The sequence below is a fragment of the Oculina patagonica genome, chromosome 4 (assembly GCF_052425735.1).
Source record: "Oculina patagonica isolate OP01 chromosome 4, crgOcupat, whole genome shotgun sequence".
In the NCBI taxonomy this organism is placed as follows: Eukaryota; Metazoa; Cnidaria; class Anthozoa; order Scleractinia; family Oculinidae; genus Oculina; species Oculina patagonica.
This window is the reverse complement of record NC_135761.1, coordinates 33537499-33564761: the sequence shown is the minus strand read 5'-3', so window position 1 is coordinate 33564761 and position 27263 is coordinate 33537499. Positions and strand designations below refer to the sequence as shown.

At 38.3% G+C, this 27263-nt stretch overlaps 1 protein-coding gene and 1 long non-coding RNA gene across 2 annotated transcripts in view; one reads left to right on the top strand and one right to left on the bottom strand.

Annotated features, from left to right (window-relative positions):
* The first annotated feature begins 2201 nt into the window (after window positions 1-2201).
* The window catches only part of LOC144652371 (uncharacterized), a 34482-nt gene continuing 9420 nt past the window's right edge, over window positions 2202-27263 (top strand). Inside the window, exons 1-2 of the long non-coding RNA XR_013570516.1 lie at window positions 2202-2272; window positions 3087-3185. This is a non-coding gene — a long non-coding RNA (uncharacterized LOC144652371). The remainder of the gene's footprint in view (window positions 2273-3086; window positions 3186-27263) is intronic.
* On the bottom strand, window positions 24654-26385 carry LOC144652200 (uncharacterized). The gene is made up of 4 exons (XM_078512214.1): window positions 26215-26385; window positions 25549-25747; window positions 25131-25358; window positions 24654-25060 (listed from the first exon to the last, which is right to left on the bottom strand). Exons 1-4 carry the CDS (start codon window positions 26383-26385, stop codon window positions 24654-24656), a joined length of 1005 nt encoding a protein of 334 aa, XP_078368340.1.

The following is a 27263-nucleotide window of genomic DNA, read 5'->3' as shown; positions in this document are numbered from 1 at the left end:
CTTGTATATTTTCCGCCCTTTCTGTATGGCAAACGTTAACCGAAAAAACTTTTGAATGCGTTAGTCTAAAGATTGCTATAGTTTTGTATCGTAATCGCAAACCCCGTGTTTTACACAGATCCTGCGACACCAACTTAGACGGTAAGGAAGTTCGCGCTAATTGTCTATGCGCATCCTTACTGCGCACGTAATTCATGTCGCAACGTCACGCCACGTCATGCACCAGCGCGCGCGCTGAGAAAACTTTCCAAACACGTATAGGGTTGGTAGCCGTTGCGTCAACTTCGCTTGCAGTTTCCTCTCTTAAAGGGTCGGTGACCCCCACTTTTTTCGGGATATACCACCTTTACCGATAAATCTCTACTGATTGACAAAAAATTAGCGAATTTCCAATGTTGGAACTTTGTTATTTTTTCATTTTCTCCCCTCGCGCGCGACCAAATTAGTCACATTTTCCAGTCTTGAGTGTTCGCAAATCCAATTCTTTAAGGCAAGATTTTCCTTAAGGTATCATCAGTGTACCCCAAATAACCATCATGCGTTGGAGCTGCCTTACCGTCTGGTAATTAACGCAAACCCCAGCAAAGTATATATTTTCTGAAAGGTTAGGAAATTCAGATTACGGAGATATATTTACTTTAAGTAAAAAATATTAATGTTATCCAAAAAGAGCGTGTTATTTCCAAAAGTACAGAGGCTCATAAATCGGGTTCGTTTCCGGACAAATTTGAGTGGGAAAAAGCGATTAGCATCGCTATGTGTTCTTCACACATTTCTCCAAGAAACTGTGTCGGGGAATATTGAATACTTGTCTGGTTTGTTTTTGACACGCAGTTAAACTTTAAGAGTGCAAGGAACAACTATTCTCTGCGTTAAAACAGCCATAACTTTTGAAAGAGGAAAAAAGTTAAAATTCGCTGACACCGTTTTGTTGCTCAATTATCGGGCAACATTCTTGCAAAATTTCAGCGAAAATTGTTGAAACCCTATTGAAAACGAACTTAAAATGCGCGCCCCTCTCTTCGAAAATTTGTTTACGAGACACGAAAAAAAATGTATTTTGGGGCGTACTTTCTCTTTTATGAGATTAATCACATAAGACGTGTGAAAATGACCACGCGTTGAGCGATAGAATGAAGGTTCATTTTACTTTAACAATAGAACTTGTTCAAAGCGGTGTCAAATGTTGCTTCTGGTCGGAAACAGTCTGTTGCATAATTTTATTTCTACCACTCGCTTTATAACAATTTTCGTCTCAGTGCAACAGTTTTAGAAAAGTTACATCTAAACAACAAAAACGTGAAGTCGCAAGCATCGTAAAGGTCCCAAAGTAAGCCGAGCAACTGGTCGTGATGCCGGGTCGTGGCGTTACCGCTTCAAGCGGCGAAAAATAATTCGCTGACTCGCTATCTACTAGTGCATCTGCCAAATCTTTAGTCTTTTTCCGTTGTTGCAGCATTCTTTGAACATGAGAAAGAAATGGGAAAATGTTTCTTCTTTCACGTCTGAAAAACTATGCATTTTGCCAGCGCAAAACACCCAAAGCATCTCCTCGAAAGAACTGTGATAATCACGCAACGGTAGAAAGCTGTGCTTCTTTAGTCTTCTTTAGACAGCCTGAAAAGTTTTTCGCTCATAACTTTGTGTAGAGTCAATCTTTTTTCATGCTTTTTTTTTGAATGAAAGGTCTTAATGAGATCTACCCGAAAATACCAAAATACATTTTTCTTTAAAATGGTCAATTTTGATTTTGGGGTACACTGATACCTTAAGGGACTTCAAAATCGAAATATATTTGTATAATAGACCCCCTAAAATAAATTCAGACAAAGAAAGTTAGCCTACATCAATTAATTTATAATATTTTGTCGCCCGAAGCCGTTGAGGTCATATCGAGTGACGAAGTGAAATAAATTTATCCAAATACGCGCCCTCTTTCGCTTATCGTATCTCGGAAACGAAGTCGGTGACCCCCCACTTTTTTTTACATTTCTGATAAAATTAACTAATAAACTAGCTCTGGTAAAATTTTAAGAAAAATTGCAATGTTGGAAGATTTTCGTCCGAACGTCCTTAAAGGCACCACCCCCTCCCCCGGTCCACCATTTCCTTCCCCCGCGAAGCTCTACAAGCGGAGCTGGCCTGGGACGGGAGCTGTCACGAGATACCGGGCATCATGCTCATGCCTGGTTACTCAGACAGCGAAGGCGGCCATGTTTTCCCACGCAGAACGACAGAAGCAGCCGTTCTTTCTTAATCAAGAAGGCTTCAGGTAAGGTCGTTTAGTTCTTTGCCTCATAGCTCTCTTTGTAAAAGGTAGTTGTGGCGATACTGTACATTTTTACACGACTGTCTTGCTTACAAACCGTCGAGGTAAGCTAGTCGAGTTCCAAATCGAGTTCGAAATGTCCGAGTGCCACCTGGTTCCACCCACTTGTGAGTTCTGATCACTTCTTGAGTTTCTAGTTTGCACTAACCGTTTTGGGTGCCAGACGTCTGTCTTGGAAGTCAAGAATTTGAGCTCTGGCAGAGTCATCGGCATCACTCAGGGTTTTTAAAAAAAATAACTAAAAAGAAATTGTTTTTGTCTACGACATGGGCAAACATTACACGTGAAATATCCAAAATGGCGGTGTACAGGAAACGTGATGGCCAAATTTCTCCCGTGTCCTGTAAATTGGAAATATCGACATCATTTCAAAGAATTACACATGACCTTGTCATAACATCACCTTTGCTTGTTTAGCTTTTTAATACAAAACATTAGTTTAGAACTGCAACAGAACACAGATGACCAAATGTCTTTAGGCTTCTGTGGGCGAGATTGCTTGTGCAAATTGTTGTCTGAAACAGCTTCAAACTCTAGTTGATGAAAATATTGGAAAAGTTTTAACATGAGGCGTTTTGATTTTTAAAGTAATGCATCAGTGCAGATGGTGGTTAATTTGAAAAAATAGAAAAAACAAATATATTTACATCTGTTATGTGCATGTTGAGTATAAACCATCTATTCTTTAATTTTTCATGACTTTCAATTTAAGTGTCAACTTAATAAGTTCTCTCTGTGTCCCTTTTTTGATATACAGAGTTTGGATTGCTATGAATAATCCACTGCTGATGACTTCTGAAGAAAATGCGAAAGTTGCTTGATGTAGAACAAACTCCATGGATTAAAACAAAGAAAGGTAAGGTAATCAAACTTGTTAACATTGTTTGAAGAAGGGGTACATGTAGTTCCCTTGAAATAAGAACAAGATTTTGTGTGCTTAAAATTACGTGCACTCAAAAAGCTCAAAAAGTTTACAAGTTACTATGAGTTTACTTTAAGTAGTTGCCAATAACTAAAGCAAGCATCCTTTGGAGAATGTTCCCAAGTCCACAGTTCAAACGGTGTTCTTCAAGAATCTCATAGAGATTTCTCAATTACTCTATTCATTCCTATTCACGATATCACCCAGTTGACAAATATGTTGTCTCACCAGCACACCCACATTGTAAAGTTACTCGATCCTACGACTCTTATACATTGTTGTCATGCATTCACAGAAGAATGGCTAGTTGTTGTTAATTGTTTACTTTTAAATCACAAACTCCGCATGCCCAAATTGTCACGAAATTACACAATAATAAAAATGACATGTTTCTGACAATCCAATTCAAATAAGTAAGCCAAACAGTAAACAAACAAACAGTAATGACTAAAAAGGTTTTGTTTGCTGCAAAAAATTACAATTTCTCTCATTTTTTTCCAGAATTACTTAGTCTACTTAGCCAAACATTATCATTCATGAATAATGTTAGGCGAATTACTTGTTTGTTAAATCACACTGCTCTATTACTTGTTTCTAATCTGATCTTAAAGAATCGCCCTCCGCTTGTGGTATTTTCATTTCTTGAGTAGATGATTCTCTGTGCCTTCTTTTAACTGGGGGACTCCTTTTAGATTATTCCTCAAGCCATGTTTACTGGGATATCTCTTCACCTATGAAATAATATTACACACCCTAGGATTTCATAGTAACAATTGTTTCCAGTACCATATTGTTACCATATACATAAATATATGTAAACTTAAAAATGGTTTCCCTTTGCTTAATCCAATCTTACTGATCAAAGTTAATAGATGTAAGATAAAATTGCTAAAAATAAGATAAAATTGTTAAATACTAGCAACAAAGCAGCTTCCTACTATCCTGACAAACAAAACATAAGAGGAGATTGATAATATTGAAGCAAAATGTCTCCTAAACAACATAAAAAACAAACACTTGCCACTTCTTTTGCAAGCAGTCTTAAACCACCAGGCATTCCATGTGTCATTTGGTGACAAGGAGAAGTTTGCCATAGAAATACTCAAACAAAAAATACATGCTAAGAAAACAATTTCATTGATCATCTTTGCTTAAACTATAATTTACTAAAACTATGATTTACCAAAACTTTTGATTAACATATCTATGCCCAACTGAACCAGTTTAGGGAGAATAAAATTGGCCGAAAAATGATCCATAGCCAGTCTAAAAGCTTGTCTTGCTTATTGGAAGAACACCAAAACAATCTGAAGTGGTAAATATAATTTATCACTCAGTTCATAAGGGCAAACAGTGGGTTCGTAAAACATTCACGGAAAGATCTCGCTGACATCAAAAGCGAAATTCGCTGCTGATGTTAAATAATTGTCACATACTCATAAAAACTGAAAAGTGTTCCAATGGCACTTAACATTATCAAAACAAACAAGGAAAAATTCAAACTTAAAAAAGAAATATTTGTGGGACATATGGGAAAAATTATCAAGATAATGATTTGTAATTAGAGCTTGACATGCATGGCTAGATGAGATTACTAATCTACTACTGGCATAATAAGTCCGACGAGTGTATGTTACCAGTCATCATTGCTTTATGTTGTGAGGTAAGCTGCTCCATTAGTATCATTCCCCAGGTCACATGATGTAGGGATTTAGTGTTATTTTGGTCTAGGCATACTTTACGACCTGCCACAACTGTGTTGCTCGCAAATGTTCCTTCAAAACTGTGTTGCTGGCAAATTTCAGTGGGTGATTTTGGTGGAAAAAATGAGTACATTTCGACTGAAAATTGAAGAACTTAAGGAATTGCGTGGACAAAGCTTGCTCCGCCGATATGTAGATCACTTTATATTTTGTTGTTTTTAATGTCCTCCAAGACATCTTCAGAATAGGCAAAGCCTTTCACCGCAAGGTCAAGCTTGTTTGAGCAAATCTGCTCGTCGACTATGCTACGAATCGGCACAATAACCAGGCAGGAAGGTTGGCCTGAAGAGCAACCAGCAGAGCTTTCAACCATCTCCTTTGCGAGAACAAAACTCTGATAAATGATGTTCTTTCCAAAGCCGGTCGGAAGAACTGCCTAAACATCTTTTCCGTCAAGTAAACTAGCAGTGTCCTGTTTCTGCCTGTGCTTTAGCACTAGCTACTCCTCAAAGACGACAGGAAGACAAACAATCAAAATCAAAACAATGTCCAGAAATTTCCCCTGTTATCGATGCCATTTTCTCTTGAGCCGACAAGTGAAGAATGTCACATTCGTCACTCCAGATGTCAACACTCTTCTACGCTTTGATGAACTCAATTGTCTTTTTGACCAATCAGGTATTGCCGTTGCTGGAGCAACTGACTCCCTGAACACGAGACGGAGTGAAGCTGTTACAGTCTTCCTACCAGTAATATTCTTCAACCACTTCAAAACGTCTCCCTTTAGGCAAGAGAAATAAATAATTCGTTTTCTTGCATCTTCTGCTAATTCAAGTTTTCTTAATGTCTGAAGATATGTTTCTTCATTATCCAATTTCAAATACATGTTACTTTAATCCTTAAATCTAGCATTTTTAATGCTTTTCTTCAGCTTCTCTCATATCTTCAATATATTTTGTAGAGCTATTCTTAGGTAACAACACTTCAGCAAAAACCAAATCAGGCAACACCGCTCCAACTGATACTTTTGATTGTCTGAACGAAAACAATATTTCGTACCATAAATTATGTTAATAGTGGCTTAAAGTGCTGTATTATTAGTCATGCACTGTCATGCTGCAGAGCAACTTTGCAGGTTTGGCAGTGCTGGATTATAAGTGACTATGAGTGGTACATGGTCAGAGGAAGAATTTTTGCTTGGTCTGGAATGCTTTTTCTCTTGATGTTTTCCTTGCCCTCATAATGCATTCTTTAATCAACTTGTTCTTGTAACCACGCTCAAGCAGTATGTTGTGTAGTTCACATGTTCTTTTCTCAAAAAACACATTGGTGGAACAGATGCCTCGTCTCAGTGCCAAATATATATTTAAGTATTAAAATATGATAAGTAAAGAATACAAAAGTTACTCTTGAGTCAGGCCTTGAGCCCTTTGCATCGCATCTCTTTCTCTCATATTTACTACGCTTCTTTATGTCCTCAACTAACAGGTGAACTTAAATTTACTAATTCATCAATATTTTCTCCACGTCCATGAATGGTCCTTATATCAGGAGGTTAAAAAAATTCATAAGTCAACCCACCTTTGGGAAATTCATTGTCAAAAGTGTAGTTAATGTTGTTATCTTTAGTATCATTGTTGCATCTGAATAAATACAATTTATTAATATTAATTTATTTGGGCAGGATGGGGAAACTGAACATAAAATTTCTTTCTCAGAGGTGACTTGTAACTTAATCACCTAAAAGAAGAACTTTGCAATGAAAATCTTGCAGTCTTTCATTTGGTTAATGGTGTTCTTACCTCATATTCTTTAAGTTTATCTTCATAAGTTCTGTTATTCATGAAGAACCAGTGTAATAAATGGATAACAACAACTTTAGGATCGGATAAATCACATACGGCTGAGTAAACAAAGCCTGGAACATTTTTAAGAAACCCAGGCCACATGCGCCTGTGCAACATCCTACAAAATATGAAGAAAAGATGATTGGACTGGCAGTCATTTGTTATTAAGAGAACCTGATTTCTTGTTTTGCTGGCTAACATGCATATTGCACGATATGCATATAATTTCCAAAATTATATGCATATGGAGTGGAGTTGAAGAACTTGACCTGGTACATGTACACTTGCTGCATGTGTTTTGGCTTCGGGATACTAGATGATGTGCTTGGACTTCTCTTTGCCTCTTCCTGCAGATAAAGGTAAAGAGCTTTCTTTTCATCTTAGACAAGAAATTTTTCCAGATATACCACATTTTCTTTTAGAGTCACTACAGGAATGGTTTGATCTCCAACTCACTTTGTAAAAATAAAGCTGTCAGACAAAAATCCTGCACTTCTTCCATTACATTTCTTGTTGAATCAGTCGAAAATGATGGATCATCATGAATCTTCTTATCAATCTGGTTGGCAAAAATACTCAGTTCAGTATGAAGCATTTTTCTCGGAATCTGAATGGGTTCCTTTGCAATTGCTCAATGCTATTATCTTGCTGAGCAATTTGGTGGTGCAAGGAGTTAGTTATCAGCGACAGATTCTTAGAATGGCCAGCCTGTGGTAAAGAAAATGACACCATATTATTTATGGCAAGCATTTTTGCAATTTTGGTGTGGAAATCATTCAAGGAAACTGAATTCATCCACACCTGCAAAAAATGGAATTCTTGCTTAATGCCAAGGTGTACTTGCAGCTGAGCATACCTTAGTAGAGACTGTTATCACCTCTTCAGTTAAAAAGAGGTAAACAGGCTGGATTTCCACTGTGATTTTATCAGTTTCACCTCTTTAGAAAAAAAATAAATTATCTGTTGTGGCTGCATTTTTAGGATGTCATTACCCTTGTCTTTACCATTGGGCAGTTGAAAGCCATCTTCTATCATCAAATCTGCCTCTGTTATGATTTTGTGACTGCAGCATCCAAAGTCATGTTCCATATAAGCAGAATGTTCTCAAGCATTGACACATTCAGGAGGAGGTGTTTAATTTGTTGTTGTTAAAAGACACCATCTTGTTGACTCTAGTTAAGGCTACATACAATAGCCCTGGAACAAATTCTTTGCTACAATGCACCACTGCTGAATCTAGAATAAGTCCTTGGAGAAGGAAGGTGGGATCTGGCTTCTACTTCCAATGACATCTCCATTCCTATCCATTTTTGCCCAAGTTTGTTGCTTGATCGACACCTGCCCTTTGCTGTCAAATTCCACTAAAACATCACCATTTACACCAACAAACTATCCCTGAGACTGTTGCAGAATTTCCAGCTTGCACTGGAGAAAGTTAGAGTTCATGAAATTTTTTTCTGTCCAAAACAAAAGGTAACTGGAGTGATAAATTATTCGTTTTACCTTCAGCTAAACCGGCCAAAACCTCTTCTATAGGAACCTGCAGCTGAACGTTAGCGCAAACGTCAGTGGTACCCCGATGGTCAGTGTTTCCCACATAATGCTGTGAATGGACGCTTAATCATAATAATAATCCACCTTAAAAAAATTAACCTTGCTTATTGCAGTGGAGAAAAATGAGGACAAAGGTCAACGAAAAATGAAGACAAATTTCAACTCAAGATTATACAATCTGTACTTTTTTCTTTTGCATGTTTTCTTTACTTTTGGTCTCATCTTGTTGTTTTCTCTAGTTGACCTCATTTTCTTCAAGGAAACGCCATGGCCCTTACCTACAGGGGGTTTGAAGAGGAAGCAAATTTCATCTCCACAATACCTCTAAAAGAATAACTACAAAACAAAAGTAACATAAGCGCTTGTAAATAATGTAAAGTTATTGCAAGCGTTAATTCAAATTTTTATTTATATGTAAAACAGACACTTAAAAAGAATAAAAAATGATAAATAATGATGGCACAAAAAGTTTCAGGCAATGATTGATTTCACATTCTCTAAAAACAATGAAAGTAAACATCTCGGGCCTTGAGCCCTTTGCATCACATGTCTTTCTCTCATCTTTATTGTGCTCCTTTATGTCAGCAACTGAACAACAATTTACTAATTCATCAGAATTTTCTCTAAATTCACAAATAGTCCTAAGTTGACTGGAATCCTGCTAAGCAGATTGGTCACATCAACCAACTATAAACAGCGAAAAGTATTTTTCTATACCTGTTTTGTTGAATAGTATCTTGGTGCTTTCCCTCAGATGACAAGAACCCCTTGATGCAGACCTCAAAGCTTCCCGGTTTCACGTTCTCTAAAAGCAACTGAAGAAAACATCTGAACCATTTGGCCTGGTAGTTAAAACATCATGGCTTTCATGTTCTTAACGTCTCACACAGATCTTCTTTTTTGTGATGTTCATTTCAACGCCTCCCTCTTTCTTTCCTATGCCGCATTTGTTCATGCTCTCCTTGTTGTTTTTTCATGTTTGTCTTTGTGTTTAGGATGTTATTTTGGTCTCTGTTGTCTTTCTTCCTGTTCTCTTGGTCCTTCCCTCTCACTTTCGGAATCATCTCTTCTTGAACTTGAGTCCTTACCCCTGCCATGTCCACGTTATAACTCATCTTGCATTCTAAAGATTTTATCAATGCCAAACATTAAATCTACAATACCATTTCTATATTAGGTGTGGTCTCATGCATTCTTTGCGAGGAATTTGTTCTGAACTAAAAAAACTATTGGTGAAGAAACCAATATCAAATACTTGTGGAAACTGATAATAGTAATAATGATGATGATAATGATAACTTATTAATATTAATTTATTTGGGAGGAGGGGGAAACTGAACCTAAAAATTCTTTCTTGGCGGTCATTTGTAACTTTAACCTTGCTGGATATGTTTTAAGTACCTAAAAGATGTACTACTTTGCAATGAAAATCTTGCAGTCTTTCATTCAGTTGATGGTGTCTTTACCTCATATGTTTCAAGTTTACCTTTATAGGTTCTGTTATTCATGAAGAACCAGCGTGAAAAATGGATAACAACAACTTTAGGATCAGATAAAACACTGATGGCCGAGTATGCAACACCTTGAACATTTTTAAGAAATCCAGGCCACCTGCGCCTTTACTCTGCGTCATCCTCCAAATGCGAAGAAAAGATTATTGGGCTGGCAGTCAGTTGTACTTTTCTGTTGTATTAAGAGAACCTGAGAACTTGTTTTGCTGGCTATCATGCATATGTAGAATATCCATATAATTTCTTACGTCGGAATTCTACCATGTCAAAGCAAATAACAGTGTGGTGTTGTTTGTTTTCACGGAGGCAGAGTCTTTCCATTGGTTGAATTTGGATGCTGTTGTAATTTTGCTGTTGATTCTGTAGAGGATTTCTTTGCTGACTTTGCCTATCTCGGATTTAGTAGGGTTGATTAGTCGGCAGGTTGGTATGTTAGCGAAGTTTGGTTTGCGGTCTTTCAGTATTAAAAAAATGCGTCTTTGTTAGCAGTAGTGTCTACTCTATCATCAATACTCAGCTTTGTTGCATTTTTGTTTTCTGTGTGGATGTCTCGTCTTTTTGTGTGACTTTGTGATGTTTTGCTCTAGTAGGTCATTGTATTTTGACGATTCCAGTTTGTAAAAGTTTGTTGTTTTATCAGTGGCGATGAGTAGCTTGGTTTCATTTTTAATGTGCTCAGTGTCGTCTTTAGCTTATTTTTATTACTCTATAGATGTAACTTACACAACACAAAAGCTCACCTCTTTGGGGCATACTTAAGTAAATGGTTGTTCACTGTTTCCAACATTCCAGTGTCAGAAATTTAAATAATGTACATGCATTGTAAGAAATAATATTTCCATAATGATAACAATGATACTATAATTTAGATTCTAAGCATTTTTTAAACAATTATACTGTACATTATTTTTACAGAAGGGTTGCTGCCCCTTCAGTGGAAAAGTTAAAATGCCTGCTAACAGAGAGAAGCGCATGCGTGTGACTAATGTATTTAAAAATTTATTCTTTAAAATTTCATGACATTACTGAAGTATACAAAATATGTTCTGATATGTTCTGGTTAACTCATTATTAACATTGAAGCAGATAAAACTTCAGTCTCAACCACAATTCAAGTTCTTTAATATAATGAATCCCAACTTTGAAATATGGTCGATCTTTTCTGGTATTTGTTGACAGGTATTTTTTCATTCAACATGGTATATATACTTGTGACAACAAGAACATGCATTTGAAAATGGTCATAGTATAGTATTCAGGCATTAAACCAGACAAGAAAATGGAACTAGGGTGAGAACGAACAAGCAAAATAAGATGGAAATGTTCATTATTATTATTAATGAAACTATTATGGAACCATGTCTTCATATGCTTGACAAATAGAAAGGTGCAGAATACGTACTTGTTAATAGAAAAAAGAGAGAAGTGCAAGGAAAGAGCTGAAAGTTTTGTTTTACTGACCTCAGTTACTAAATATATATTTTTTTAATTTTATGATCTGTTTAAATGCATATTTACAAAAGGAATTTACACATCCCATCGTTTTGAACAAAGCTGAATAAAGTTTAATTTGGTTAAATTCTTCTTAATATTCAAATGCTGAAAATGCATGTTACATGTTTCAACCACTTCCGAGTTTCTGGTAATAGTAATCATAGACTTTATTCTTGATCTTTTGGTTGAACTTCTTTTTTCTTAGTTACTACTCCTTCTTTGTTTAGCCTTTTATAGTCCAGTTGCTCTCCTCGCGACTTTGCTTTTATATTTTCCATTGTTGCCAATGAAGATGGAAGCACACTGGACTGAACACCACAAGCATGGTGGACTTCAAGCGTTTCCATGTCTGCCTCCGCGTCCGATGGCAGTGACAGCAAATTATGTTAAATTTTTGTTGAGTTTTGACAATCAAGCTTGATATGGAACATAATCCCCATAGTCCGCATTTCTTACCGTACTAAAAATGAAAAGCAACATACCTTTCGCCCGTTTGGTTTACTCCTTTGATTTTAACAAGATATCCACGGCGGTCTCCAATGTGGACGCAACAAACAACCCTTGAGATAAAAAAATTACTTTCAGGGAGAAACGTATCCCCCTTCAAGTAACCTATGGAACCATTCCTCACTATTAATTTTTTATCTTTCTTGCTAGCCATGATTTCACTGTATGAATGATTGTGCAGAATGAGTGCTCTGTCCAGTAAGAAAAGTTTCGTAATCACCGTGCGTGGATCGATGCCAACTTTTCCTTTCTACTGATTGGCTCTCTAATTCTATTACCTAATGTGATCCTGTCATGTTTTCTTATTAAGTCACACCTTTTGGTGGACTCATTTATCTGAAAAAAAAACAGTTGTGTTTCCAGGACTTTCCGATTACAATGATACTACGACCTTGAAATATCTGACCTGACAATTTTGTCGAGTTAATTAAGCATTGGAGCCTTACACAAAATCAGCCTTTGCTGGAAACAAATTTTTAAAACCCTCCGATCAGCTTGTTCAAAAAGGAGAGTAAAAATATAATTCGAAGGCGCTAATGCGACGCCCGGGTGCGACGCAACCGCAAAAGGCAATCTTTTTTAATGTGGCCCATGCGGACACACTGCCAACATTTCATGGCTGAAAAAAAGAAATGTTTGGTCAAAAAAAAATTTCAAATACCAAAGTTCACATTTTTTGCGAAAGGTGTGATTTGTCGTGATCTCCTTAAATTCACATGTAAAAAATGTTTTCATGCCAAAGCTCCTAAAGTATTTAATTGTTATTTTTTTCAGTCTTACCTCGTTGCTTTAAGTTTTTCAGTTCTTTGAGAATGTCTGGAAAAGGAAAACAAGGTTAAATTAATAAACTTGTTAAGGCTGATAACAAAGTGTTATAATATCCAAAAACATGAAATATTAACACAATACCTGAGATAGTGTTCTCTTGTTGTATTAGGCCGCGTGCAGGCCTGTCTTTAACTTTATTTTCGAACATAAAGCGGAACATGTCCACTATCTTCACCAACCGGTGACATCAATTGATCGCTCTTGCGGTTAAAGTGCTGGTACAGCCTTCTCGACTCCTCCCTGGTTACTCTCTCTACATCGTCCAAAGCTGAATGAATGTAGCCAACGAGGCTATTCCCCTCAGGTAGGCTTTTCTGGCATCAGTAGTAGCACCATCATGATTCAGGGGCATGTTTTTAGTTGAGTTCTCTTCATCCAAACTTTTCATACTAAGGGGTTCAATGGCTGCAGCAATTACTTGGATTTCTACTTCCAACTGTAAGAAACTACGGCAGGCGTTTGCTGCAGCTGTGACATCATCCTTTACATTCCTTTGGTTAGTCAGATTTCTGTCACTGTACAAAGTACACTTGTCAGCTGCAGAGGCACCACTGCATAGTTTCTGGAAAATAACCTGTATAAAAGAAGAATGTAACAAAATTGGTAACTGGCAAACAAACAGAATAACCGAAAGGAGTCTTGATATCCAAGTTGTAATCCTTTACCAGCACAAGATTGAGTTGTCTTGGGTGGTATCAAATACAACCACTCTAGGTTCATAAATTTGGGTCACTGCAGTGTTTGAGTTGGATTGGGTTACTGCAGTGACCCAATCCAACTCAAACACTGAAGTAACCCAATCCAACACAAACACTGCAGTGACCCAATCCAACTCAAACACTGAAGTAACCCAATCCAACACAAACACTGCAGTAACCCAATCCAACTCAAACACTACAGTGACCCAATCCAACTCAAACACTGCAGTGACCCAATCCAATTCAAACACTGCAGTGACCCAATCCAACACAAACACTGCAGTGACCCAATCCAACACAAACACTACAGTAACCCAATCCAACCCAAACACTGCAGTGACCCAATCCAACACAAACACTGCAGTGACCCAATCCAACACAAACACTACAGTAACCCAATCCAACTCAAACACTGCAGTGACCCAATCCAACACAAACACTGCAGTGACCCAATCCAACACAAACACTACAGTAACCCAATCCAACCCAAACACTGCAGTGACCCAATCCAACTCAAACACTACAGTAACCCAATCCAACTCAAACACTGCAGTGACCAAATCCAACTCAAACACTACAGTGTTTGTGTTGGATTGGGTTACTTCAGTGTTTGAGTTGGATTGGGTCACTGCAGTGTTTGTGTTGGATTGGGTCACTGCAGTGTTTGAGTTGGATTGGGTTACTGTAGTGTTTGAGTTGGATTGGGTCACTGCAGTGTTTGTGTTGGATTGGGTTACTTCAGTGTTTGAGTTGGATTGGATCACTGGAGTGTTTGGGTTGGATTGGGTCACTGCAGTGTTTGGGTTGGATGGAGTTGCTTATTACACTTTTCTGTTGGATGGACTCTGAAACAGTTGTTGGAAGCTGTTGTTTAATTCGAGGAGGAGAGCTGCTAGTCTCAACTGATGAGTTGAAATTTGTTACCCTTTTGATTTCCACAAAAAGCCTGCACAAGTTCCTTATTTTTCAGGCGCACCAATTTCACACGTGGCTGGACGAGGAAGACAATTTTACAAAGTGTATTCCAATTTGTTTGCACATTGTCGCCATTACTTGTCCATCACGATTTGAAGCATCAAATAAATTTTCAGTTGACATGCGACCTGATTTATCAGTTCCATATTTAAACAAAGAACTACATTTGCAGATATGAAAACCTTCACTCGCTTTGTTTACAACAAAAGGATAAGCTGGATCACCAGAGAGGGTTGTGAGTTTGGTTAAAAGAGCATCATCATCATTAACGTTTGCCAGCATAACTAGGGTTTGCAAGAATTCCCTGGGTAGCTTGCTGATCATAAAATTCCATCATAACTTCCTTTTGTGGCATGGTGAATGTTACATGTTTACGACCAGCCTTTTCCAGAGCAAACCGTTGTGGTGGCTGTTTATCACTCTGGACATTATTTTTTTTTTCTGGACTTGTTTAGAGTGATGAGGGGTTCAGGTGCATGCTGGATAAACTGTATGCTGTAGGTAGCAGGGGTACCCTGGGCTGGGTCATTGCTCTTGTTTCTGTTTTTGTGTCTTGTTCTATACTAGCTCCTGTGGCTATAACAAGAAGGATTTCTCTCCCAGACAAAGGCTGCAGCTGCAACTTGGTTTTCTTGACCTCTGCCCCAACTCCTGCCAATGATCTGGCCACCAAACTGCCAGCATGGTTTCCCTCCAAAGGAAAGGAGAGAAATTCCGAATAAAGAGATGTCTTTGAGAGTACCCATCTTCTTTGGTGCCTTTTTTCTGTCTATCAAAAGGTAAAAGCATGATGTACTCTTGATGCTTTGCAATGTGCAAAAAAATGTACGGTTCATATTTCGATTGTAGAGACGTTGCCTTAGTCAAGACTCATACACAGTCATGTTTGTTTGCAAAAGTCAAGCTTTTTTTCATACCATAATTTCTGACTAACAAATGTGCATTTGTTGAAATATAACCATGATACACTGAAAATGCACAGATATTGTGATGCTTCAAAGAAAGTTTCTGAAATTGTGGTATAAATATTTTGACTAAGGTGAACTTAATTTTCCAGGTCTATCAAAATTACAATTTTACTCTGTGAATTCTGCTTAGTATACAAGTTGGCTTGAGGGCTTTAGTCTTATCCATCTCACCATTCAATTTTTTTTTGTATAAATAACATACACATACGATAAAAGATTCCTTTAGTGGCAACTAGCCAAAACAAGATTACACAATTGTTCACCAGTTTCCAAGTCGTTTCCAACATGTACTCAATGAAGAATCTTGTGGCTAAATGTCGGCAAAATGGGTGTCCAACACTGTTTTTCCTTCGCACGCTTAAAAGTAGTTATAATCTACAAGTGTCAGATTGAATGCTTGATTCAATTCCAACAAATGGACCAAAAAACCGTTATTGTGGTAATGAGGCCCATTGTCTGTGACAGGAGAAAAAAAAATAAGATTGATGTTACCGTAATGACTCCTTTCTAAAAGCAATGTTGTGGCTTATGATGAGATGCTGGTGAAGAACAGAATTTTGCGACACCTGAGACCGCACTCTTAGCACTGACAGCTACCAGAACAGTGTGTCTGGCCTCTTGATCTTGTTCTTGATATCGCTGTTTAATTTGTCTTGGAAACTGCATTTAGTGTCATTGCATTTGATGTTCTGGATAAGATGAGGCATGTTGACTTCAAAAGGTCTCAATTCATTGATTTGCAGCAGTGATGTTCTTGATTTGAAGCCATATGTCGCGTTTGCTTTTGATTCTGTTTTGTTTAAGAAATGGTAAGCTTTCCTTCGCATTCAATGTATGAAATGTTCTGTCTTCTCAATAAATGTCTTCAAGAACTTGTTCTTCTTTGGCAGTGGAATATTCTTGGTGGAATAGCCCAAATTAACCTTCTCCATAGTGATAGGAGATGAGTCAGACAGAGTGCTCAACAACAAGGAGCTCAATATAACCAAAAAATGTAGTAAAATTCTCATCTACCACAAAGTGCTCAATGGCTGAACTGGAGCGGTTAATAACAATAAATACTCAAGAGTTAAGTTATATGGTCGTTTAATCACTACTCAGAGTTTTATGCTTGTAAAGCAATCATCAAAGGAAATAAACAAATTTGAAAAAAAAAAAACACAAAGCGATGTCAACAAAGATTATGTGACATTTGTGGTAGTCAGTCTAATATAAATTAGGATGGTTTTCAAAAGGAACTTTCTTGAGTGTCTGCAACATGACACAAGTTTGTTTCTTTGGTTTAGCGTGGACATTTCCGGTTTACAAATTATAAAATATTTTTCCCACAAATTTCCCATGGCCATCGATGTTCTGCTTTGGCCAGCAGCTGTAGCTGATTTTAACTTTGTTACGGTTGAAAATTTTTTGTAACACATGCTCCTTGGGGAATTCTTCGTCAAGGATCTTGAGAAATACTCGACCGACATTGGTGGCTTTATTTTTGCTGTATGGGGGCTGTACCAAATTATCTCCCTTTTTCTGTTCTTTCTTCCTGGGCTTGCAGGTTGGGTTGGCGTTTGGAGTGTGAAGGTAAGGTGGTGTGTGTATCTGCTGTTCTTGAGGGCTTTTTGGTGGATTGGCCCTTGCTTTATTAAAAGATTCTTCATTGTAAGAAATTTCCGACAGTTATCTATTGATAGATTGCGGGATGTTGTCAGTAATACACAGCGGGTGAATAGATTTCTTGTTGACATGGAGCAGGATGTTGTTAGGTTTGTTATATGACATGTGCTCACCACTGGAAAGGTTAAGCATAACATCAAGGAAGTTTTCTATCTTTTTGTTGGCCTTTATCATTATTTTAAGGTCAAGTGTAGCGGCGGGCGACTCTCACTGAGAGTTTCAAGAGGTGTCGTTGCCGGTCTTGAAAATGTAAGGACTATTCTACGGGCTCGAGATCGAAACACTCAGATGTAGAATACACGTCTTTTTATTCCCTTGACATCTTAATGTTGTACAACCATAGAAAGCCGTAAACTGAAATTCGATTAACATAAAGTATATAAGCTTAAAACTAACTAAAGATAAGTCATAGATTCGTGCAAAACTAGTTAATCACGTGGTATTTCCCGCAAGAAGCGAAACACATAAAAGCTAACTTAATTCTAGTTAGAAAGTCTAATAAGAGGCGACGGCCTAGTCGAGAGGCCCTAGCAATAACAACTAAACTAACCGATGACTAAAACAAGGCAAAACGAAGCTAACACGTAAAGTAACAATGGCGACTTATTTCCGAAAAATCACTATGGCTAAGTCATGCAATAATTTACAAAGCAAATAAAACGAGAAAATAAACTTCTAAGCTTGATCGAAAACTAAAGGTAGAAGTTTAGTGTTCGATACGAAGGCGTGGAAACAACTGAACAAAACTAACTGAATACGTGCTTTAGAGCAGGAAATCAAACAAACGACTTAATTGTTCTTTGTATCAATGAACGGAAACATATGCGGTTAACCCTAGACTACAATAGACTGTACAGCGGTCGTTACAGTCAAGCTTGCCAAAGATGTTGCATAGGTCTTTCTTGATTTGTTCTGTTTGTTGAGGCGTTGCCTGGGTTTTATTCCAAGGCGGTTGTCTCTATACAAGCCAAAGTTGTAGCCATGCTTCTCTTTGATAGGGTGCGGGAGGTAGAACATTTTTGCAATGGAAATTACATCCATAGGGCACTCAGCTGAAGGTTACACCACGCAGTGTCACAGTAATCAAATAAATATAGTGATGGCTCAAGTAACTAACTGACTGACTAGGTAAACTATCTATTAAATTATCTGTCATTGCCCTAAAAAGGAATTATTTACTATTAAGCAAACTCGGAACAGAAATTGAAACTAAGATTGTTCTGCTCAATAAAGAAAACTGTACATAATTCATTTTTTGTCAGACCTACAATCACTTTCAAAACACTTGAGATAATTTCCCAGATTTTGCAGTTTTCCGCTAAAAACATACTGTACCCTTGGTGGCGACAATCTGATATTCAGCTTCTTGTATGGTCTTCTCACAAAGTGACTCAACACACAGCCTCCTGCTTAAACGCCCATCTGTTGTTATTGGCAAGTATACGACTGGTCATTTACTTTTGTACCTCGATGTACAAGGACTTATTGCCAGATGTACGACAATCACATTCACAGCTTTACCCCATTCATAAATTCATTGATGCGCACGTTGGCCAACTTTGAAACCAAGGCTTTAAAAAGTACATTCACAACTTCGAGATTCAAGAGATGCCACAAGGAATCTTAAGTCCATACCCAGTTTCTTGTTATTGGTCACAGAACTCTGGCACATTTCAATAAATTTTGTGGGAAATCATTTTAGATTTGCGTCGCATGTAAACTCGCATACATTGTGATCAACAAGCCTTAGAAAACGAATAAGGGAGTTTATAATGGGCCATTAAAAATTCCTGTATACTTTCATGGCCTTTGCACACCATTTTCGTGATCCATGAAACTTTACCTACTTTTTCTTTCATGGGGTAAATTAGTACTATTACATACCATGAAAAAACACTTGGCATATTTTCCCAAACGTAGAAGGAATTTGACCGCTTCGAGCATTTTTCGCAGTTTCAGTGATGCTGGTAGATTTTCACCCTGATGGAAAAATGCCTTTTCCTAGGAGATTAGAAAGTCTGTACTGTATCGAGAAATTGGGATCAAAAATTAAAACTAAGGTCGTGGAATTTAACACTCCACAAAATTAACAGCACGGAAATTAACTCCACAAAAATTAACGCAACTTGAATTAACGCATTCGTTCATGGAGCAAAATTTCCTATAATAAGGTAAAGGCTAATCAGGCTTATCAATTATATTAAGAAGTAAGGTATCTCGTCTTGTAGTTTTCGAAGAGTTTTATTACACTGTCTACATTATTAACAACAAAAACGCTGCCAACCTTCTGAATTCTAGGCCCAGAACAGAAGACAAAAAGGGGACATTTAATAATTTCCTTGTCTTCTTTTCGTGGCCAAATATACTCTCCTGCTCTTTTTTTTTTCAAAAAGTTCACCATCGCCTCATCATCTTCTTTTCTTCTTCTTTTTCCGTAATAGTGTTTTTTGTTGTAAGCCACTGCCACCCATTGGCCTACTTTTAGGCTTTGTCCATCATGTGTCTGTGAATAAGCCAAAGACATTTTGGTGAGAAAGTGTTTTAAAGTTTTCAACCACCTCGACCTCCAAATGTGGCACTTTTCAACTTCTTTTGACCTTTCGTTTTTTACCTGATACAACAAAAAAGGAATGGTTTCCCACACTAATTATCTGACTTCTTTGTCAAAAAAGACCACACAAACCACAAAGACCACAGACAAAAAGTTAACAAGAAAAAAGAAAACCACCTATAAATAGTTTTGGGCTGAGAAGGCAACTACTGCACATTTTCAATTAAAGAAAATAGGAATAAAAAAATGGCCCACTGTTTGATAATAAGTTTGCAAAGGTCCAAAGAGAGTCAGCAGTACCATTGTTTATTGCGTTCCACTGGGTTTTGTTGACCACTTTTACCTCATCTGCAATTAGCACACTCCAGTCTTTTGGTTCATTGTTCTTCTCTTCCTCCTCGAACGTGCTTTTCACGTTGAAGACACCATCACTCTCTTTTGTTTTGTTATCTGATACTGGTATGTCTTCTGCAAATGTTATCTTATGCTGGGCAGTCTCAATGATATGCCTTGGATGGTTGTGCAAGGAATCGATTCTTCTTAAAGATGAACTCTCCATCCTAAAAACATAAAGACAAAAATTTGGTGCTTTTGATCTTGAACAAACTCCACTCCCAGGAGTTGAAACAATGTACTAAGATATATTTTTAGGTGCATTGGTGTAATAAATTGTTATGCGTTACTCATTGTCACACAATAAAAGGATCCCAAACATGTGCAGTACCGATTGAGCAACAAAATGTCACGCATATGACACAAATGACACAAATGTCCTCAGTGCAATCGCCTTCTGTGTGCTGGTAGTTGTATTTGGCTCTTGCATTCCTTACATTCAAAGAGAATCAAGCTTAAGTCAATATGTATAGGTAATCGCATGATTTCGAGTGCAAATATTACTAAGCATGAGTTAATTTTCAAAGGCTAATGCATAAACAAAATTAACTTACGCTAATGAAATCTGCCACTTGAGTAGGGACCTCTGCAAAAAACACACATCTGACACCTTGATTGCCGATCTGTCCTGAGGGTAGAAACTCCATCCAATTTCTAGAATGCCATGCTTAGAGTATTCATAGAAAAGGCCACAACGATTGCACTTCAAAGAAACCTCAACTGCCTGCAATGATCCACTTTCACTGGATTGTTGTATGCAACCAAGTAACAGTTGCAAGAAAAACAGCCATCAGTTGGAGGTGACAACACATACATACTGTCAGCCTGACACAGAAATGCCATAATTTCATCAGATAACTTTCTTTCACAGCGAAACAATGTTTCTCTATCGTCGTCGCCCATAGTAGGGTAGGATTTTTAATACTTGCAGCCGGGAGGTGGCAAGAAGAACAACAACATCTTTAAAAATTTCACTTACTGGTAGGGACAATCACAGTATTGGCACCAATGTTTAAACATGGTCCTATGGCAACATATGAATACTCACGAGAAAACGAATTAATCCAATCAGTAAAACAATTTCTGCAGGTGAACAAAAAGCATCATTCATAAAATAAAGAGTCCAATAAAGAGATTGGCTAACATGGCTACAAACACAGTCATCGCTCTGATGGACTGTAATGCAAAGTCAACTGGATTTGTGTCTATACCATTCTTAATGGCAAGTTTAAGAAATGACATGTAGGCAATTTCACTAAGACTTGCATCATCAAGTACTGATATTACATTCTTAACATCCTCCACATGAATGGCTGGTTGGCTGTTTTTTAAAGGGCTGGTGTTTAAGTGACCTTGTCTACGACTGTTAGTGATCTGCGCATCCTGTTTTCTTTGTGGTCTGACAAATCCAACTCCTCCAAGCAGTAAATTAATGTTAGATTATAATGGACCTCTGCAGCATCCGAGCTTGGGAACTTGCTCCGCAAAACATTGTGTGCTCTTGTCCGTATTTTTGAATCTGTGAAAGTTCCAAATTTCAGTTAAAAGTATTTGAGACAATAAAATTTTTAAACCCATAGGCTACAACTCCCCTTTAAGATTAAGATTAAATTCTTAATCTTAAAGTCTTAAGCTTATAAACAAGTAAAATAACAAGGTATCCTATACTTTAGATTCCCTTACAAATCCCAGAATTAAATTGCATATACCGGTACTTTTCGTTGCTTTTTCTTTTTAACAAGCCATCTTCACACCAGATTTTGAACATTTTCGTTGCCAACCCCAGAAACAGATTGTGCATGGAATCAATGGTGCACATGGTAATACTACAATAATACGGCAGCTTCAGCAAACTTGTGTATCTTGTTCCAAGCATGTGTCTTGTTTCTGCATTGCTCTAGCCTCCTAGCATTTTGTCAGTGAGAAGCATCGGTTCATTTGGGCCACAAGCTGCGATCAAACCCAGTGTAATCCTTTTTCTCAGCAAAACTACCAGGGAAAAACTTGTTGCAGTGAGAACATCCGCAATTTGCACTGTGTCCGACAAAACCACATAGTTAAGAAGCAACTGGTATGTCTGATGCACAACATAAAAGTGCAGCGCGTATTTTCTGCTCCTTCAGTAGGTAAACTCCAGGTCTTGACCTTAACATCATGCCACAATGCATTCAGTTCATCTCAGGACAACTCATAGTAGCTACCAGGCTTCTTTTTCTGATGAAGCAGTATGGGGCCAATTCCCACTGGATGAGAATCTTCTTTGTCCGCAGGAGCAAGTGACGATATGTTGTCAATTTGACATCATATTGGCCAAAGTTGAGGGTGGTGACTACTCCCAGCACAAAATTTAGCAGGATTTAGGATCTCGGGCATCCTCATTTAGCATTTGTATGAGCTCAGTGAAGTCATCACCTTGCTTTTCTTGATTCCTCTGCTTGATATTTTGAATTTGTTTTAAAGTCTTGGAGGCCAGTGAACGAGGGTGTCTCACTAAACATATCAATCTGTCCAACCAAATTAACTTTGTAGAATTTCCATGTTCTCTTCATATTTTTCCGTTAGAACAGAAATTTCGGACATGCTCAAGCGTTGCCAACGCAACCAATGTCATCGTTTTGTGTTAACTTTCTTATCATCGCCTCTGAAACAGGAGGAATCTCGCAGGTGTAAACTGCTTTATGAAACTGGTGACAGCAGGAACACTGTATGTGATACTTTCACCCCACAGGCATTTAGTCAGGGTATAATCCTGATAACAAAATTCAAGAACCTGAAAAGAAACAAATGATAACAGTTCCATATAAAAGTAGTTACTTGCATACATGAATGAACATTCCTACACAGTGCTTTTTTTTTTACTTTGTTGCATTAGGAATTGGTGAGACTTTTTTGTCCTAATATTCCTTGGTTGATTTGAAGGTTAAGTTCGTTTAGGAACCTTATGTAAGTCCTAAACACCCTTTGTGTAGCCGAAAGCTCTCATTAAATAAGCAGTCACTCAAACAGGCCGTTTGAACACCTTTTTAATAACTAGCCTGAAAAAACCCCAGCCAAGATTGATATAATCAGAGGCCATAAGCATGTATATTATTACCACTTACTTCTTCTCCTTCTGTGGCCCTGACAGTTTTTATTAAAACGTCTTTGATGTATCCCTCTATGACACCATCCATGTCTGCAGCACCAAGCAGAAAAAAAAGGAAAAAAAAAGGGAATTATTGTACTTACGTCATCGTCCTGAGGTGCCCCTGTCCTTGAAAAGCGTGCAGGATGCACGTTCTGATCTCCTGGCTGGTTATCCCTGACCGAAAACACACACAGACCTCACGCATTTCGTCTCGCACCAGTTGCCTCAATTGTCCACCAGGTAAGTCATCTTCGGTTGGACCCGCCAGAAGGATGACTACCCTCGAGAACTGGTGGCTGTTATTCTGATAGGGATGCACCCTACCATGTCCTCCCTCTGGAAGGAACTGCATTCGCATTGAAAATCGGTCCAACAGTTAACAGGCTCGGAGGGGTTGTAGTGGACGCGTTTAGGGCCGACAATGGAGTAGATTTTGGAGTGCATTTTGGGTAATTTTAAGATTACTTTGTTGTATGTATGAAGTCAACCAGTGTAAACAGATCTGAAGAAAATTGTGTTACTCAGAAACAGATCTGAAGAAAGATAGATCACCATTTTCCGAAATAAGACACTAGACAAAGGTAAGTTGAACATGTGATTTTAATTTTTCGTATTCGAAATGATACGCGAACGTTACGCAATAAATCAGTGCAAACTTTTCAAGTTTCTAGGCAAAACCCTAACCTTTTAATGTATTCAACTTACCCTGCGAAGAATTGACCTCGTTTGACCTTTTTTTTTTTTAGGTTCCGGGGCGTAAAATGCCAACAGCGTCTGTCTCTTATTTATAGCGGCAATATTAATATTCACGCTTAGTCCCAGTCTCCCTCGATTTCAGAGTGCCTGGTAGATTTTTTTCGTGCTTTGAAACGATGATTTTACGTGTCATTACAAGACTTCGCTTCACCTTTTATGGTCCAAAGGACAGGGTAAACACCAGAATATCTTTCCTTTTTATCTTTCCTTTTCTTTCCCTAGAACCTGACAGTAATTTTATGAAATTTCTTGGTAGAAATTCGTAGCTGCAGTGAAATGATCTGGTCTGATAAGATATTCGCATTACGCTTCAAGCGGGTAGTCCGCCCATCACAAGCGGGTAGATCTACCCGCTACCCGGCTATTATTGAAACCCCTGAGGGACCAGTCCTTATATGTTGACTACAGGGGTAGGGGGAAGTGGGCAGGGTGAAGAATTTTTTTAGTGTGTTTCATTAAATTAATTTTTACCCATTCATTAAAAGATGTTCATTTACGACAAGATCAATAAAAGAATAACTTAGCCTGGTAAAGGGAACATATTTCTTTCTTTATATTCAGGTTCAGAGATTTGTAAGAGCAACTCAACAGGGTTTATTTTAATTACTATTGACCATTCAAGGATACATCATTTCATTTTTGGGAAATTAAAAGAATATATACTGGAACAGGCTTATTTGGACCCAAGACAAGGGCTTCAGATTTCAGTATGTACTCCTGCAAGCCTTCAAACCCAACCAATCCAATGTTCAACTATCATGGTCATAAAATCAATACATTTATTTCAAGGTGAAGTATACAAGAAACTGTAATTCCAGACTAATATCAACATACATGTGAGAGAGCAATGCTTACCTCAACGGATTTGGTTTTTAGAACCAAACTCATGATGCTTGCTGTTGCATTCATGTGAGGATTTCTTTGCTTCAGCAAAATTGACCCAGCTACAGCCATGCTTGGGAGCCACGTTGTAGTATTTTGACTGGGTCCTGTTGTGCAAGCCGTCAAAAGGAAGGAGTAAAATATTGGCGCTCTTTTTTTCCACTCGTTGCATAACCCCTCAAAGTCGAAATTAGTGAGAGCTTCTTGGGTACAATTTCTCAGTAAGGAAGGATTTTTCTTTGAGCAAAGATCTCCCACCTCCGTCTTAAGCAAGCGTAAAACTTTTGCGATTACAAGATTGGTAAGTGGGGCACACTTCATCACGGCGGTTGCAATACGCGAAGGCAGGCCTTGATCGGTAAGCTGGGCACACTTCATCACGGCGGTTGCAATACGCAAAGGCAGGCCATGAGCTAAAGCCCTTTCCCAGTGCTTCGTACTCTCGTGTTAAAGTTTTATTAACAGGCTTGCTGGGATAAACAATAGACAGCTTCACGGCCGTCTCAGTTGCAGTTTCTGTTGCCTTGCTTTGATTCGATTTTGACACTGGAGTTGACGTCAACAATGGAGCACTGAATGCGTGTCTTAACAGATCATCACCTGAGTACTGTGGTGACGACCATGCCACAGGATTTCCGAAGAACACAGCTGGGCGGTTGTAAGAAGTACAAGTGGTAGCGAAGTACGAGGCAGCGGTTGATGACGACTCGGTCTCTGCGAACTTAAGAGATTTTTGACGCTGAAGGTTGTTGAGTCGAAAGTGTGACATTTTCATCTCCGCTTTGCTCGACGGCTCTTTGACGTTTTATGCGGCGATTGATCTAGTTGAAGGCGCTACAGATCTCTTCTTTGATGCTCTTTAAGTTCTTCTCAGCTTTTTCAAACCGCTGAAGCCTCCTGTAGCATTTTGAGTTACAAACAAACAATTCAGAACCGCAGTTGCGATATTTCTGAAGGTTCTCACCGATCGCCGCTTCGATTAAGCGGGGAACATCAACAGCACTTTTTCCAAAGATTTTTACCCTTCCACCAGATGTCTAGACCAAATCGTCGCACAAATAACACTTGAATTCCGAACGAATAATTTTTTTCGGCGTTTCAGCCACCATTACACGCCATACTCTCATGTAGTCAGACACTAGCGAATGATTATTCCAACTTCGCAGCGCCCGCACCTCAAAAACAGATTTCGCGGGAAATTATGTAACGATCATTTTGATTGGTCATTGATAGACAATGCGTTAAGGAACAATGGGAAAGGAATGTTGGCCTCGGTTAAGCAGGCGTTCGTGGGAAGGAGTGAAACAGGATCACCCCTAAGAACGACTGCGTGGGAGGTGATGATGTGGCATACTAGACTTAATTTGTTTCTCTTTTCTGAGAGCCGAGCATAGGCTTTGGATTCTCCTATTGTGGAAACTAAACAAGGCTCCCACATAATCTCTTTCGGCATTGGAGCGCAATTGCTTAATGTCCTTTCGAAGGTCATTTTCTGCTCTTATACAAGCTCTGGCTCTGTATTGCAGGTCTTCCGTCCTGGCGTTATTGTCTTCAGTGCGTTCCCCCATGCCATCAGTTCTTTGTCTGGCTCAACACGCTGGTTGCTGTCCTGGCTAGTGATCTTCGTTGAGGAGTTTGGTTTCTGATAGCTTTTCCACTGGCTCCATGTTAGCATCGTCTTTGGAGGTTGTTGCTACTTTTAGCAGTCTGTCTTTTGTCAGCAGGCTTATGGCCGTTTAACTCAGGCAATACTGCAGTTCCGATCCTTCTGGATCTTTTCAGTTACCGATAAAGGAAAGCGAGAGACAGTGACAATGTGCAAAGCATACGACTCTTTCTATAAAGACAACACTCCCATCCCTAAACAGTATTTTAAAAGAGCACTCAAACTCATCCTTCAAGAAAACTCGTCTTAGTTTAAGGGAAAAAACTAACTCCAAATACATGGAACCCCCATGGGAAACAAGATGGCAGTCGCCTTTGCCAACATCTTTATGGTGGAGGTAGAAACACAATTTCTTAACCAAATCGCTCTTAAACTGCTAGTCTGGAAAAGTTATATTGATGATATACAACTGTATTCTCTATCTGGAATGTAAAAAAAGACGGAGTCGAGCAATTCATCGAACAAGCAAATAACCACCATCCTACTGAAATATCTGACACAGAAACAATGTTCCTTGTTTTCAAAGGCGAACAGTTCACAAATGAGTCTATATTAGATGTTAAAACGCATTTCAAACCTACTGAAACATTTCAGTACACACATTTCTCCAGTTACCACCCACCAGGTGTCAAAAAAGGGCTTCAACAAAGGCGAAGCACACAGACTTCTCTGAACAAATTCCTCAAAAACAGAATTTAAAGCTGAAATCTCACAATTCAACGCAAATTTTATGAAAAGAGATTACCCAGAAACTCTGTTTTCAACAATCCTCTCAGAGATAAAGTATGAAGACAGAAAACTTGCCCTTCAAAAAAATGCCAAAACACGCGAATCCTGCTTTCGTTACACAGTATTGTCCAACGGTGCCTAACTTAAAACAAATACTC

Bases quoted from the DNA above. Each gene is read 5' to 3' on its own strand.
- LOC144652200 (XM_078512214.1), bottom strand. From the start codon at position 26,385: ATGCTAACATGGAGCCAGTGGAAAAGCTATCAGAAACCAAACTCCTCA. The intron at 25,359-25,548 runs GTAGCGCCTTCA...ACAACCGCCCAG, and splicing joins GAGCATCAAAGAAGAGATCT to CTGTGTTCTTCGGAAATCCT. The intron at 25,061-25,130 runs GCTTTAGCTCAT...TTACCGATCAAG, and splicing joins GTACGAAGCACTGGGAAAGG to GCCTGCCTTCGCGTATTGCA.